The 15797-nt window shown below is 45.3% G+C and overlaps 1 protein-coding gene across 1 annotated transcript; it reads right to left on the bottom strand.

Moving 5' to 3' along the window:
* Positions 1-5792: 5792 nt before the first annotated feature.
* Positions 5793-15128, bottom strand: LOC121440277 (tafazzin). The gene is made up of 11 exons (XM_041641054.1): positions 15072-15128; positions 13472-13783; positions 13183-13311; positions 12900-12945; positions 12575-12660; positions 8397-8477; positions 8276-8317; positions 7981-8043; positions 7774-7826; positions 7321-7398; positions 5793-7212 (listed from the first exon to the last, which is right to left on the bottom strand). The coding sequence occupies exons 2-11, from the start codon at positions 13578-13580 to the stop codon at positions 7111-7113; spliced, it is 789 nt and encodes a 262-aa protein (XP_041496988.1). The 5' UTR covers positions 13581-13783; positions 15072-15128; the 3' UTR covers positions 5793-7110.
* Between the last annotated feature and the right edge of the window lie 669 nt (positions 15129-15797).

Below are 15797 nucleotides of genomic sequence, written 5' to 3'. Positions count from 1 at the left end.
CTGATTTCTCTCAAGTATTTTGTCACAGCAACAGAAAGCTCAGAAACCCATTCATTGCTCTTAGGAATACAAACAATATAGCTACTCTGGAAGATTAGATGTTGTCATCTAACAAAATTAAACATATTCTTGCCTTATAATCCAGCAGGCATGTTCCTTGATACTTACCTAAATGAGTTAAAAGTGTATATTCATGAAAAAGTCTGCACAAAAAGACATCTAGAGCATATTTAATCATAATTACTAAAGTTTTGAAGTATTCAAAATGTCCTTCAGTAGGTGAATGACTAAACTGGCACATTCATACAATGGAATATTATTCAGTGGTAAAAGGAAAGCAGTTATAATACTATGAAAACTTAAATGCTTATCACTAAGTGAAAAACAGCAATCTCATAGAACTGCCAACTATAATTCCAAATTTGCTGCATTCTACCCAAAGCAAAATTGTGGACCAGTAAAAGGCCAACAGTAGCCAGGGGTTTGTTGGGAGGGGATATGAGTAAGAGGAATATAGTATTCATGTTAGTAAAGCTACAATAATAGTGGGCATGTTATTAAGACTTTTGTCAAAACCTATAGACTGTACTTAAGTAAACTATGGAATCAGAGAGATATGTCATGTGAGTTCATCCATGTGTCAGATACTCTAGTACAGAATTCTGGTGGTAGGAGAGACTATATGTGCAGGGTATATATGGTATGTAGAAGTTCAAAATACTAATTTTGTTGTGAATGTAAGATCATAGTGAAAAAGTTTATATTTGGAGCATGTAAGGTAGCTCAGTGGTAGACTGCTTGTCTAGCATACAGGAGGCAGTATTTTAAGGTTTTAAGATTTATTTTTCTCCAAAACCACAGAGAAACCCTGTCTCGAAAAAAAAAAAGATTTATTTTTATCATTTATGTGAATGTTTGTGTGTAGGTGCCCATGGAGGCCAGAGAGGGCACTGAGTTCTCTGGAGCTGGAGTTATAGGTGGCTGAGTCTCCTGATATGGATGCTAGGGATAAATAGAACCTGGGTCCTCAGCAAAAGCAACAAGCACTCTTAACTGCTGAATAATTTCTTCTGCACCCCCAACCTGTGTGTACACATGGGCATGAGTGTCATGGCATGTATGTAGAGACTGGATGAAACAACTTTCAGTAGTTCCTTCTCTCTTTGAATTATGGGGATTCTGGAGATCTATCTCAGGTTGACAGGCTTAGTAATGAATACCTTTACTTGCTCAGGCATCTTGCTGGGTCTTTTTTTTTTTTGATAGAAGGGTTTAGGCTGGCCCTGAACTTACTATATGGCTGAAGACCTTGAACTTCACCTCACAATTAATTGCTGGGATTATAGGCCTGCACCACCATACCACCAGTGAGGGGTATGTGTTTGAACAAATGGAACTGTAACATAGGATTTAAGTTTAAAACAATGTACCTAGCATTTCTCAAAGGGATACAAAATACATGAAAAGGGGATATTACTGAAGTAATAAGAGCGGAAGCGAGGCTGCATTTCAAGCACCCCGGCCGCCTGCTCGGCTAGCTTTACCCAAAATAATTACACGGACACTGTATTCTTTTAAGCACTGCTTGGCCCTTTAGCTCTAGCACTTACAGGCTAATTCTCACATCCCGATCAACCCATCTCTAATAATCTGTGAGAACCGGTCTTACTAGGAAGATTCTAGCCTAGTCCATCCTGGGTCGGAGCTTCAGGCCGGGAGCGGGGCATGGCGTCTCTCTCAGGCGTCTGCTCCCGAGAGGAGAGCTGTGAGTCTCTGACCTCACTTCCTCTTCCTCCCAGTGTTCTGTCCTGTTTTCTCCTCCCACCTATCCTCTAACCAATAAAATGGGCCAGGGCAGTGCCTTTATTAGCCAATGACCTTCCTCCATCATTTCCCCTTTTTCGGTTTAAACAAAAAAAAGGCTTTAACATAGCAAAATTACATATAACAAAACAGTTATCAAGTAAAAGTTACAATAATCTTTATCATAACTAAGGAAAACTATAACTAACTATTCTTAACTCCATCAAAGACTCCAGAAAGATACACTACTACCTAAGCAAACAAGAAAAAAGCAACTTTCAAACTCTAGAAATGACAGAGACATCTCGCTGCCTGGACAGTCACCCAAAGTTGCTCTGTACCGTTGGGGCATCCATCTTCAGCCTTCAGGCCCATGGTATCCAGCAGACATTTCCATAAAGCAGGAAAATTCAAAGTCAGTTCAGTCACTATCTGTTGTGTCCTGCAGAATGTCTTGCAGACTCTTTCATGAATCAGGAACCCTGAAAGATCATCTCACCTTAGGCAAGTTCAGTAGTCCTCTCTCTGTGGGTTCTGTGTCCAGTTTATGCAATAGTCCAGGCAAGAGCAGTTTCTTGCCCAAATGGCTATCAAACTCCATAAGGTGCCTCTTCGATGCCCATCTTCCTCTTTAAGTAGATTGGTGCTGCCAGGAGCAGAGTGTCTCATTGTTATGAAAAGTCCTAAGTTATTAAAACATTTAAAATGCCATATTCTGTAATCTTTTAAAGACATGAAGAATGCCTATCTAAAATATATCTACGCACATCTAGAAAATCTTAACATGACTACAAACTTGACTATTATTTATGATTATCCATCAACAACCTGTATTTCCTAATTATACATTACATTTTAATAATGAACTACACAATCACAACACCTTAATCAATATCAGAAATACATATACATATAACAGAATTGACCATAAATCTCTAGCAAAATCTATACTAATGCACATTATTCATACCTATATCATATCCCCCTTTAAATGTAAAAGAACGTTTATAAACCATATTTGGGAATATGGGCGCAGTTTTTCTCTCCAAACTGCTTCCAGCTGAATGGGGGCGTCGTTAATTAGGCCTTTCATGGTATAACCTGTTTGCTAGTTTCATCTCAGTTGGCAGTTGAGCGAAGTAAATTTTCTGAAGATGTTCACTGCAACCCTTCACGAGGGCGTGGTCCATCATACCAAATCGGAATAGAAGAAATGAACAGGGTCTCATCCTCTGTGAAAACAAAATAAGAAACTCCTTTCCAAAGCATCATGTCCTTAGATCCAAATTTCAAATTCAAGGCATCAAAATATCTATGTTGGATTAGCTTAGCAGCATTTATAAATAAATATCTTTTAGCATCTGTTGCTCCTTCCTCAGCATTTAAATAATTTAAAGAGAGCATAATAGCATACAGTATCAAAATTCTCTGTCTATTTTCCATCTTTGTACAGCTTTGTTTTAACCTCTATTTTGTTTATTTTTACTTTTAACTCTTTGCTTTTTGAGACAGGTTCTCTGTATCTTTGACCTGAAGTAACTCTGTAAACCAGGCTGTCTTCGAACTCTCAGAGATCCGCCTGTCTCTGCCTCCCAGGCATTTGGGATTAAAGGTGTACACTGCTACACCTTGAACTCACAGAGATCTGTTTGTCTCTGCCTTCTAGGCACTGGGACTAAAGGCGTGTGCTACCACACATAACAACTCGCTTCCTTTTTTTGTTTTTTACTTTAAGAACTTCAACTTTTAGTCTGCATATATTTTTAACACACTGTAAACCATTTAAAATTTTTCTTTGTCTTTGAATCTCTCTTTACTGTATATCTCTCTTTTTCTGACCACAGGAGTCTTTAATTTACCAAGCAATATCAGTAGGATTAAAGGCGTGGCTTTGCTGGCTGGATCCAGCCCATTCCTTAGCTTTCCAGCCTCATGGCTGAGGTACTGGCTGTAGCCAGCAAGCGAGCTTCAGCAGCCTGTGCTTGCAAACCGCACAAACCGCCTGCGTAAAAGAGTCAGAGATTGTCCTGGCAGGACAGCCCAGAAAGCTGGCATTTTTAAATGGCGCAGCTTTTTTCCTGCTATGGCTGCGAACCGAAAAGCATGTGTTCAGCTTTTCATCAACACCGTTTAAGTGTTTCGTGGCAGGACCTCTTAATGAGCTGCAGGCTTTGCAGCTAAAGCTGAGTCAGGAAGCCTCTCTTAGATGAGGTGCTTGCTTGCCTCTAGCAAGCAGAGCAGACCCGAGAACACAGCGAGTCTAGTTGCCATCAAACAAATCGTAGCACTTTACTCCAAATGCTCTATTCAAAAGCTCTGTCTCCAGCAGGAGCCAGACAGAGATTGCAATGGCGGCACAGCCCTAGGAAGTCGCGCTTTAAAATGACACAGCGTTTTTTCTGCTACTGTTGCCGAATCAGGAAATCTCTCTACAGCACGCCACCAACAAACAGCAAAAATCTGTGTTAAACTCTCTTTTCCTTATTTTTAAGCTTTCTCAGGTTTTTTAAGTGGGTTTAGTCCATCACGTGGGGCGCCATATGAAGTAATAAGAGCGGAAGCGAGGCTGCATTTCAAGCACCCCGGCCGCCTGCTCGGCTAGCTTTACCCAAAATAATTACACGGAAACTGTATTCTTTTAAGCACTGCTTGGCCCTTTAGCTCTAGCACTTACAGGCTAATTCTCACATCCCGATCAACCCATCTCTAATAATCTGTGAGAACCGGTCTTACTGGGAAGATTCTAGCCTAGTCCATCCTGGGTCGGAGCTTCAGGCCGGGAGCGGGGCATGGCGTCTCTCTCAGGCGTCTGCTCCCGAGAGGAGAGCTGTGAGTCTCTGACCTCACTTCCTCTTCCTCCCAGTGTTCTGTCCTGTTTTCTCCTCCCACCTATCCTCTAACCAATAAAATGGGCCAGGGCAGTGCCTTTATTAGCCAATGACCTTCCTCCATCATATTACCCTTGGACCTAAGTAGTATGGTAGGCTTTTACATGTATTCTATGTATCCCCACAAAGTGATGCTCCCCCCTTCTGAAAAATGTTTTAAAATTTTAATTGCCCCCCCTTCCTCTTTCCCAAGACAAGTCTCACTGTGTAGCCCTGGTTGGCCTGGAACTATGTAGTCCAGGTTGGCTTCAAATTCAGAGATCTACCCTGCAGTAGTTTGGTATGTCATAGTGGGGGCAGGCTTTGAGGTCTTCTATGTTCAAGATATGCCCAGTGTGGGCACAGATTCCTTCTGTTGCCTGTGTATCAAGATGTAGAACTCTCAGCTTCTCCTCCAGCACCATGTCTCACCATGGTGATAATGGAATAGACATCTGAAACTGTAAGCCACCCCAATTAAATGTTTTCCTTTAAAATAGCTACTGTGGCCAGGTGTGGTGCACGCCTTTAATCCCAGCACTCAGAAGGCAGAGGCAGGTGGATCTCTGAGTTTGAGGCCAGCCTGGTCTACAAAGTAAGTTCCAGGACAGCCAGAGCTACACATAGAAATCCTGGCTCGAGAAACAAAGTTGCTGTGGTCATGGTGTCTCTTCAAAGCAACAGAAACCCTAAGACAGGACTAGAGAAATGGCTCAGGGATTAAGAGCACTAAACTGCTCTTCCAGAAGACCTGGGTTCAATTCCCACATGGCAGTTCACAACTGTCTGTAATTCCAATTCCAGGGGACCCAATACCCATAACAAAACACCAGTGTATATAAAATTAAAAAAAAAATTAACGGCTGGTGAGATGGCTCAGAGGTTCAGAGAACTCCCTGCTCTTTTAGAGGTCCTGAGTTCAATTTCCAGCAACCACATGGTGGCTCACAACCATTTGTAATGAGATCTGGTACCCTCTTCTCACCCGTAGGCATACATGCAGACAGAATACTGTATACATAATAAATAAATTTTTAAAAAAGAAAAATTTTAAAAAAGGAACCCTAAGACACACTCCAAGTGCTGAGATTAAAGGAGTGCACCACCATTCACATCTAATTTTCCTCTTGAGACAGGGTCTCACTATGTAGCTCAGAGACATCTGCCTGCCCCTGCCTTCCACACTTGACTTTAATTTTTTTTCTTTTTAGTGTCTCACTCAGTATCCCAGGTCAACCTTGAACACTTGGCAAAATTCCTGTTTCAGCCTCCCGAGTGCTGGGATCACAGGTGCATACTACCATGTCTGACTTCACTTGAGGTTTTGATCTAGTTATTAGTCTTATTTTGCCACTATTATGAATCTCTACTGCCATATTTTTATGGGATTTTCAGGTGATAATGGAAGTCTTGAGTAGCCAGTGCATAGTGAGATCCCAATGTCCATCTACTTAAATGATCTCATTGTATCCAGGCTCAAGGGTCCTGTTTTCTTGTCCAGCAAGGTACTTCCCATCTGCATTCCTACACAGAAGACAGAAGTATAGTGGCATAACACAAATATTTTATTACTTTAAAAACATGAAAACCCAGATCTCAGGACATAGGGGATGTCAAGGCAAAAAGGTTAGAGAAGTATATAGGCCCTGATGCGAGGAGTTCATGTTCAGGTCTTGGGGGCCCTTTTTCTGCCCTCTAACAGAAACATCTAGTTAAGTTTAGCTGGGATTGAATCCTGGGCCAAGACTTGCTCTTGTTTGGAGGCCACCCAAGGATAAACTTTGCTGTGGGAGAAGCTCAGGTGGAAGAATGACAGCCTTCCCTGAGGATGTTGTAAGCAGCCCCTGGGCAAAAGGTAGGCAAGTGGTGATAGCCCATCCAAGGGGCCATTTGGGTTCTTTCTGCATTTATGGCCAGGACACCTATTCTCCTATTAGTTGCTCAACTGCCTGCTTTGCTCCCTTCCAATATTAGCCCCTGCCTAAGAGTCTTCCTCCCTTCTCTGCCAAGTGTGAGGAACAGCCAAGGCTCTTCTTTTAGTCCAAGAGACCAAGAGGAGTCAGATGCTCAAGGATAAGAAAGAGTATCCAGGCTAAGCAATGGTGGTGCACACCTTTAATCCCAACACTTGGGAGGCAGAGGCAGGTGGATCTCTGTGGTCTGAGGCCAACCTGGTATACAAACAGAATTTCAGGACAGTCAGAGACACGCTGTCTCAAAACAAACAAAAAAGAGTACCCAGCAGGGATTATATGCCAATCTATCTGAGTTAAAAGCATCAGTTCATCTTCCAGCCTCAGTTTTGTGCAGGGAAGAATCTCAAAGGCAGTACAGAGTCAAGCAGGCTTGGACAGGGTCCTGCACCACTACTTCCCAAACCCTGGAGGTTCCAGTACTCCCTCGACTAAGGACTTCAGGGCACAGACTGGGCAGGAAAAGCCTATCTTCCAGGCTGGAAGTGGTTGTGGAGCTGTTCCGCCTGCATCTTCAGCCGCTGGAATTCCTCTTGAATGAAGTCAGTGAGGGCTTTCCGCATCTCCACCTGAGAGCAAGGATGGTGCTGGCCTGCACTCCTCAGGGACCATGACTAAGGTACCCCGGGAGTCGGAGGGGCTGGGAAAGTCAAGGGGACCCTTGGGTGATAACTCACAGCTGACTTGTTTTCTGCCCGGAGCCGCTCAAGCACAGGGAGTGCACTGAAGGGCTTTCCAATCAGCACGGTGATTTTCTGTAAGGAGGTAGGTCATCAAGGATGACAAGGAGCCTATAATTCCAGCCCAAACAATGTGGTAAGTCAGAGCCAAGCCTTGCCTAATGGGTTTGGTGCTCTTGAAAGCCACTCTCCCTCTTTAAAATAGGCAGCTGGGCTTGGTGGTATCCAAGGGACAGCCTAATCCTGAGATGACCTATCCTGCTCTACCTTGTATCCCACCCCATCCTGATTTTCAATTCTTATTCTAAAGGCCTTACTTCCAGAAAAGTCCCTCCCTCCCCAACTACATGCTCATGTTCAGCAAATTCTCAACCAATCCTTTATAGTATGGGCTAGGAGACACAGGGTAGATAACAGGCAAATAGACAAGAGCCAGAAGTGCCTACCCACCTGTCCAAATCGGGGGAAGTAGGGTGGGCTATTAGGGAGGACATCATTCATTCCTGTAGCACAATGGATAGAAAGCCAGCCATTGGGGGAAGTAGTGCACCAGGGTACCAGGAAGAGAGCCCCAGGTACTTCTCTCAGCCATCCAACCCACAATCCCCTTTAAAACATCTAAGGAAGTCCCCTCCCTACCCCCAGTCCCTGGCTCACCAACATGCCATAGTGGCAGGATGATGGGGTTTAGATGACACTCAGCAATCAGCCGTCCAATTCCTACTTAGGAGAGAGGCAGAAGCATTGGCACAAGTTGGGCCAAGCTGCCCTGCCAATCTCTGGCCAGTGTCATTTCTACTGTTTCTCAATTAAAAGACTAGTCCTTGACTCACCACCTGTCCCATTCCCACTGTCCCTGACACATCCACCAGAGAGGGGAATGAAGCAGGAACTCACAGGGCCATCTTTGGATGGGGTACTTGGCTGTGTCAACTTGAACAGCAACACTTACCCCACTTGAAGCGCAGAAACTCAGAACTCATGTTTACTTTCCCTAGTGAGAGAAGACAGAGACAAGGCTTGGAATCTGAAACCATGCATGCTGAAGGACCCTGACCAAGCACCCAACTGACCTTCTGGAAAGATGTGTACCCAGTCCCCATGGTTAAGCTTCTCCAAAATGAAGTCCATCCCTTTCTGGTAGACACCATCTCCTGCAGAGAAAGATCTGTTCTCTTTGATCCATTCTCTGGGGAAGATATCAAGCTCTCTAAACCTCAGTGAACTAGATTCACACATCAGGGGCCCACTCCTGATCCACCCTAATTAGGATGGAGGCAAAAGTTCATCCCCTACAGCACCATCCATAGACACCGCCAACAACTATTTTCAGAGTCTGTTCCTCCCTACTACCCTGAGCCTTCACATATTTGGTTTGGTTATATCCTCCTCTCAAGATGGGCATGGAGGCTCATGCCTATAATCCCAGCACTTGGTAGGCTGAATCAGGAGAGCTGCTGTGAGTTTGAGGTCAGGATGGGCCACAGAGTATAACATCCTATATCAAAACAAAACAATGTCTTCTCAACTTCTTAGTGCCTGTCATGTGCAAACAGCACCTTCCTTTTCTTTTCTGAGACAGATATTACTATGTAACCCAGGTTGAATCAATTTTTTTTTGTTTCTTTTTTTTCTTTTTTGGTTTTTCGAGACAGAATTTCTCTGTTTTGGAGCCTGTCCTGGAACTAGCTCTTGTAGACCAGGCTGGTCTCGAACTCACAGAGATCCGCCTGCCTCTGCTTCCCAAGTGCTGGGATTAAAGGCATGCGCCACCACTGCCCGACCTAGGCTGGCTCAAATTTGTGGCAATCCTTTTACCTCAGTTTTCCAGGTGCTGGAATTATGGGTGTGCATCAAGACACCTGGCTAAACAGTATCTCTTACTGAAATGATAACCGTGACAACTCCACCTCCTTCCTCCACAGCCTGCCCTGCTGGAATCTGCCATACCCCAACACACACCCATTTGCTGGCAGCTAATCAGCTCTTTGGGAGCCACCACTTTGACCTTCCTTGTGGTTTCTGGACCAAGGTGTAACACTTCAGTAAACAGAAAACACAGAAGAGACTGGGAAGTTTGTGAGGGAGGACCTATTGGTATTTCAAGGCCAGCTGGGTTTCTGTGAGACCACTGCTCATAAAAAAAAAAAAAAAAAAAAGATTGGAACAAACTGAAAATGGGAGTCAAGCTGCCCTGAGGCTAGTAAAACCTTGGATACATTCTGAGATGATCACACTAGATTGAGGAATGGTAATGACACAAACCTGGATCATCCAGGAAGCCCAGCTATCAGTCACACTATAGATGTAGAGACCTAATGCCTTTTGCTGGCTAGCAACCTTGAATCACCTAGATATAGTAAGACTCTCCACATAGTGGAAGAATAACCATAGGGTGAACAGAACCAGGAAACGGAAGGGAGGAGGCTGACAAAATAGGTAAATATCCTAATCTTATAAAATGGGATGGAGGAGGGTGTCTCGCAGGAGACAGAGAAACACTGGAGCTATCTCAGGTCAGTACTGTTCTCTGTAAGCCTGCTGTTTGGAAAATGTGCTTAGGGATTCAGGAGCCTCAGTCCAACCTCAATAGGGACCTGATCTGGCAGCTCACTCAGGGGCCAGAAGTGGGAATGATTTCAGGGAACAGAAAGAAACACAGGTTTCCTATTTGGGATGGCGGTACACAGAGCAAGGGTAGTAACTAAAGGTGTTTGTTCCTCTAGCAAAACCCACTGGTATATACCCTCTGAGCTTGCAACGGGCAAGTAAAAAGGGTAATATGCCTTTGGAACAGGCTTATACTTTCGAGCTTTTGCAAATGCTATTTCTACTTATGTAAAATCACATCTTCAGTGCTTAAAGGTCAACCTACAAAGTCTTAGAGAAAAATGGTTTAACACAGAAACTGTATCGCAAACTGTTTCAGTCACATGTAATTAGATCTTTGCTGTCCTTGAAATTAATGTTTCATTTTCTAGCTTTTGTTTTTATATATTTTACAATTCTAGGAATAGAACAAAGGGCTCTGAGCCAGAAAGGCACAAATTGTACCAATGAGCCACATCTCTAGCCCTCAATTTTTCTGTATGTGTGGGCACACAGTTGTACACACACACACACACACACTTGTGTGTGCACATGGGCTTTTTTTGAGACAGGGTCTCTGTCTTCAGTCCAAGCTGGCCTCAAATTCATGGTAAATCACCTACTTCCACCTCCCAAACACAGGGAATACAGGTATAGGCCACCATACCTAGTTTTTTTTGTTTAAGACAGGGTTTCTCAGCCCTGGCTGTTTTGGAACTAGCTCTGTAGACCAGGATGGCCTCAAACTCAAGAGATTCACCTGCCTCTGACCTCTGAGTGCTGGGATTAAAGGTGTGCACCACCACGCCTAGCTTTTTTTTTTAGATAAGAAGTCACCACGTAGTCCTGTAGTCCTGGTTAGTCTGGAACTTGCTGTGTAGACCAGGCTGACCTCAAAGTCACAGCAATCTTCATGTCCCTGATCCTGCTTACAGAGTGATGGGGTGGGATTACAGACACATGCCATCATGCCCATCTCAGATCCTGTTTTTAACTGAAATGAAATCTAGGTAAAGATCAAAAAGAATGAAGAGAACTGGGAATATAACTCAGAGGTACAGTATATGCCTAGAATGCACAAGTCTCTGTGTTCTGTCCCCCAAACTGAAAACAAAAGAAAAATAATGAAAACAAGACACATACATACAAGACTTCTGAGATTGCAGAAGAGGAGCTTAGAGTCAGGGACAGGTGTAAATTATCAGAATACTGACATTATCAGAGCAGGACCTGGGAGAAAATGCCACTGTCATTCAGCAAGATAATGTAGTCTCTGTTGGAACACTTAGAAAGAAGGAAATAGGGCTGGAGAGATGGCTCAAAGGTTAAGAGCACTGGCTGTTCTTCCAGAGGTCCTGAGTTCAATTCCCAGCAACCACATGGTGGCTCACAACCATCTATGACGAAATCTGGTGCTCTCTTCTGGTGTGCAGGCATACATGCAGGCAGAATGTTGTATACATAATAAATAAATCTTTTAAAAAAAGAAGGAAATAGAAAATCTCTTTAGACATTTTGGTATTTTTTTGTTTTTCGAGACAAACTCTCTCTGTAGCCTTTGTTGTACTGGAACTTGCTTTGTAGACCAGGTTGGCCTCAAACTCAGAGATCCAATTGCCTCTGCCTCCCAAGTGCTGGGATTAAGGTGTGTGCCTCTACCACAGGCTTATTTGCCCATTTTTAGACTTTTTCTTTCATTCTTTCATTGAAAACAAATCTGCTTCCCCAGAGAAAAAGGAAATGTGGATTTGAATCCTAAATTTGTCCAAGGTCATGACTTCTGAGCTCTATCTGAAAAATTGGGATCAAGATGGCCCCAACTGGCAGACTGAGAGGGCACTGATAATGACATTGGGATTTGTCTCTACTGCATGTACTGGCTTCTTGGGATCCTATTCTCTTTGGATGTAAACTTTGCTCAGCCTAGATGTAGTAGGGAGGACCTTGGACTTTCCACAGGGCGGGGTGCATTTCCCTCTCTTAGGGTTGGAGAAGGTGGGTTGGGAGTGTGTATGGAGGGAGTAGGAGGAGGGGAGGGAGTGGGAATTTGGATTGGTATTTTTTTAAGTAATAAAATAACATAAAAGATGGCCCCAACTTCTAGGGGGTTGTGAAAGGTACTGAGTGATCATTCAATCCAAGGCTCCTCACCCCACCAATTTGTTTGTTTTCCCAGAAACAAACCCTCTGGCTTTTATACATTACCCCACTACCATCATCATAAAGTGATAGCACCACACTATTCTCCCTGAGAGGAGTAATAGATACAGAAGGGACAGCAAATAAAGCTTCCTTAAATTCTCTTTCTTGGTTTTTCGAGACAGGGTTTCTTTGTAGCTATGGAGCTGGTCCTGGAACTAGCTCTTGTAGACCAGGCTGACCTTGAGCTCACAGAGATCTGCCTACCTTTGTCTCCTGAGTGCTGGGATTAAAGGTGTGTGCCACCCCACCCCCACCCCTGGCTCCTTGAATTCTCATGCTAGAATTCTGGACAATCCTCAGGCAGCAGCAGAGAATCTAAAAGGTCATTCTTCTCCCTACCCTCTGTCACCTATACTGTCATGCCATGGCTCCCCTGAGTCCTTCTAAGACAGAGACACTGACCACCAGCTTCCTTACCCCCAAAGGAGGCCTGGACATGCCTACCAGAGGAGCAGCTCACCTCGACATACAGGCACACATTTGCCCAAGCTGAAGAAATGGGAGTGCAGCTCCTTGGTGAAACAGATGTCTGCAGCTGCTGGGGTCCTAGAGCAGCAATAGACCCAGTCATCCCTACCTTCAAAACTTCTAGTCTTTGTCCCCAACTCTCCCCACCCAGTACAATGCCTGCCATCACTGTCATGCAGAATGAAGCTCAAGAGAAGGGCCTGTGGGGCCCCACCCATGCCCTTTCTGGACTGCTGGATGCCACCTCCTGAGCAGAGAAGGCAGGCAAATCTGGGCAGAAATGGATGGGCCACTTCAAGGGGTCTATTGCTCCTCACCAACGCATCAACTTCAGGTTCCAGATGTGGCGGAGTTTCAGGATCCCTAAGAAAAAGGAAAGCCCTTTATGTGACATGACTACTTCCATATTCCTTTTAAATTTCTGATATCCTGTCCAAATAACATTCCCTGGAGCAATCCTAAGGGGAACACAAAACTTCCAGCAACTGGCAGTATATCCCACAAACAATTCCATGGTTTCCCAAAGAGCCTGGTGAGAAGCGAATCTATTCTGCCTGTTCCTGTTTTGCCTACTTGAACCCAAGCACACTGGTACAGTACCCCAGAGATGAGGGTCATCCATGCAGGATTGGTGGTTGGAGACCGTGATGAGGGGGGTGGCAGGGTCTCGGTTCTCAATGAGCTCATACAGCACTTCTTTGTTGTGCACGGTGAGTTGGTTCATGTACTCTGGGAAGAGAAGTCAGTCTCAAGCTCTTGCTCATCTCTACCTGCCCGAGAATTCTTACTGTGCTAAAAGAGAACCTACCACATCCCCAGTACCCAAACCAAATTCCAACTCTGACCAGGTTAGGAGCCTGTGACTCTCCCTTGGCCTTTGCCCACTCACTGGTCCAGAAGCAGCTGTAGGTGCCCACCAGGCCCATGACGACGCTACTGGCTATGGTCCAGGTGAGCCGGGGCACCGCGGGGAACGGCCACTTCACGTGGAGGGGCATCTCCTCCGGTCCTGACTTCACAGCCTGGAGCTCCTCCGACAAACTAGCAGAGGGCTAAACTAAACTTCGTGAGGCAGCTCAGAGCCTCCCTAGTACCGCTCTCCGGACAGAAAGGTGCTGCTGCTCAGGCCAGGAGACAGAATTGCTGTGGGGAGCCACACATACTACCAGAGCTTGCCTTGGCGGCCTCAGACTCCACGGACCTGCCGGAAAACGAGCCGGGAACGCTTGTGGTCGCAAAACAGGCCTAGGTCGCTTGACGGCTGCCGGGGGCAGGTCTATGCTATCCTCGCCCCGCCCTCTTCCCCGTCAGAGTCTGGATTTTGATACCGCCAGAAGCTAAGCGTCTCTTTGGTGCCTTAATTCTAGTGTCTGTAGGTGACTGACAAGAGCTGCGCAGCACCATTATCTGAAGCCACTCAAGGCCTAAACTGGTGGAACTCTTTTACTTATTATCTCCCCCTCCCCCACCCCGTGTGAATCGGATTATCTGCAGAGGCGAGAAAAGGGCATTGAGCGTCTGTGACCATCATTCTGTGCCTTACTACTTTCGAAACCAGGTCTGTTATTGAGCCTGGGGTCACGTTTTCCACCAGGTTGGCGTCCAGGAAGCCTCAGAGATGCCCTTTTATCTGCCCCCTCCATTTAAAGCAGTATAGTCTCATGCAGCCCACACTAATTTCTTTTTTTTTTAAATATTTATTTATTTATTTATTATGTATACAATATTCTGTCTATGTGTATGCCTGAAGGCCAGAAGAGGGCATCAGACCCCATTACAGATGGTTGTGAGCCACCATGTGGTTGCTGGGAATTGAACTCAGGACCTTTGGAAGAGCAGGCAATGCTCTTAACCTCTGAGCTATCTCTCCAGCCCCAGCCCACACTAATTTCGAGCTCGCTTTCAAGTCACAGCAATCCTCCTGCCTCTGTCTCTCAAATTCTGTGGGCATCACAAGAGGATTTTTTTTTTAGAGAGAGAGAGAGGGATTTACTGTGATCCCTAGCTAGTCTGGAACTTAATATATAGACCAGGCTAACCCCAAATTCTAAAAGCAAATGCTACCTACCACATCCTGGTATTGTTTTAAAATTCAGTTTTATTGATAGTGAGCTGGCGGGTGGAAGGTTGGGAGTGGTTATCTCCATGATAGAGTACTTGCCTAGCGTTCATGTGGTAGCAAAAGTAACATGCCCATGAGCAGTGTTTTTGTTTTTGGTTTTTCGAGACAGTTTTCTCTTTCTTTGGAGCCTGTCCTGGAACTCACACCAGGCTAGCCTCGAACTCACAGAGATCCATCTTCCTCCAGAATTCTGAGATTAAAAGCATGCACCACCACCGCCCGACCTCCCTTGGGACGTTTTTTATGACTCCATAGTCATCCAACGGGGACCTGAAAGGACTCAGTAGCCAGTCGCGCTGTCTGTCCTGTGCAGAAGGTCCATTGCTTTGGGTTTTCTGACAAATATAATTTAGGAAGGCCTAAGTACCTAGAGAGAAAGAAGACTGCTTCACTCCCCGCTTTGGGGAAGGGGCCAGAGAATGAGCGAGCAAACCTCTTCACCTTGGTCCCTAGGTTCAGGTAACTACTCAACAATGGACAGCGCGAGTGGCTGCTGTCTGCTCAGAACAGGCACCACCCATCTTGGGCGGGGAGGACAGTCAGGACCAGCTCCCAGGCACCGCCTCCTGGATGGAGAGGCGGAGACCAGCCCTGCTTGTTGGGACTAGAGAGTTGGGTGTGGGGGCCGGCTCTTGGGTGGGTCTGAAAGCAGGCTTCCTCTTCTCCCCACCCCAAGTCCGTAACCTGGCTGGCGCCGCGATTCTGTCGGTTAAATCGGTTCAAGGCTGAGGCAGGCGTGGGACCAAGCTGGTCTGCCGAGGTATGAAAATCCTGAGGGCTAGGGAAAGGGAGGAGGTTGCTCTACGACGTGGGGAGGGGCTTAAGAGGGGAAGGGAACTTTGATCCAGAACTAAGGATGGTCTTGGAAGACTAGGATGGGCATTGGGCTGGGGCCAGGTACAGTCATTCTTTGAGATTCTTTCCCAGAGTCCTAGCGGTCTCAGTCTTCAGATGTAGCTTGGTCAGTACAAAGCTGCACCAATACTCACATGTATTCCAGAATAGGCACCAGTGCAAAGAGACAAAAATAAGCATGAGTGACAGAGCAGATGGCCAGAGAGAAACAAATATCAAGGCCAGGCAGGAAAACACT

Source organism: Microtus oregoni, unplaced genomic scaffold (assembly GCF_018167655.1).
Source record: "Microtus oregoni isolate MIOR12 unplaced genomic scaffold, Mior012 000067F_001, whole genome shotgun sequence".
Lineage (NCBI taxonomy): Eukaryota > Metazoa > Chordata > Mammalia > Rodentia > Cricetidae > Microtus > Microtus oregoni.
The sequence above is the reverse complement of the archived record's forward strand: the minus strand, read 5'-3'. Positions and strand labels throughout refer to the sequence as shown.

Bases quoted from the DNA above. Each gene is read 5' to 3' on its own strand.
- LOC121440277 (XM_041641054.1), bottom strand. From the start codon at position 13,580: ATGCCCCTCCACGTGAAGTGGCCGTTCCCCGCGGTGCCCCGGCTCACC. The intron at 8,318-8,396 runs GTCAGTTGGGTG...TTCTCTCACTAG, and splicing joins GGTACACATCTTTCCAGAAG to GGAAAGTAAACATGAGTTCT. The intron at 8,044-8,275 runs GTAAGTGTTGCT...TCTCCTAAGTAG, and splicing joins GTTTCTGCGCTTCAAGTGGG to GAATTGGACGGCTGATTGCT.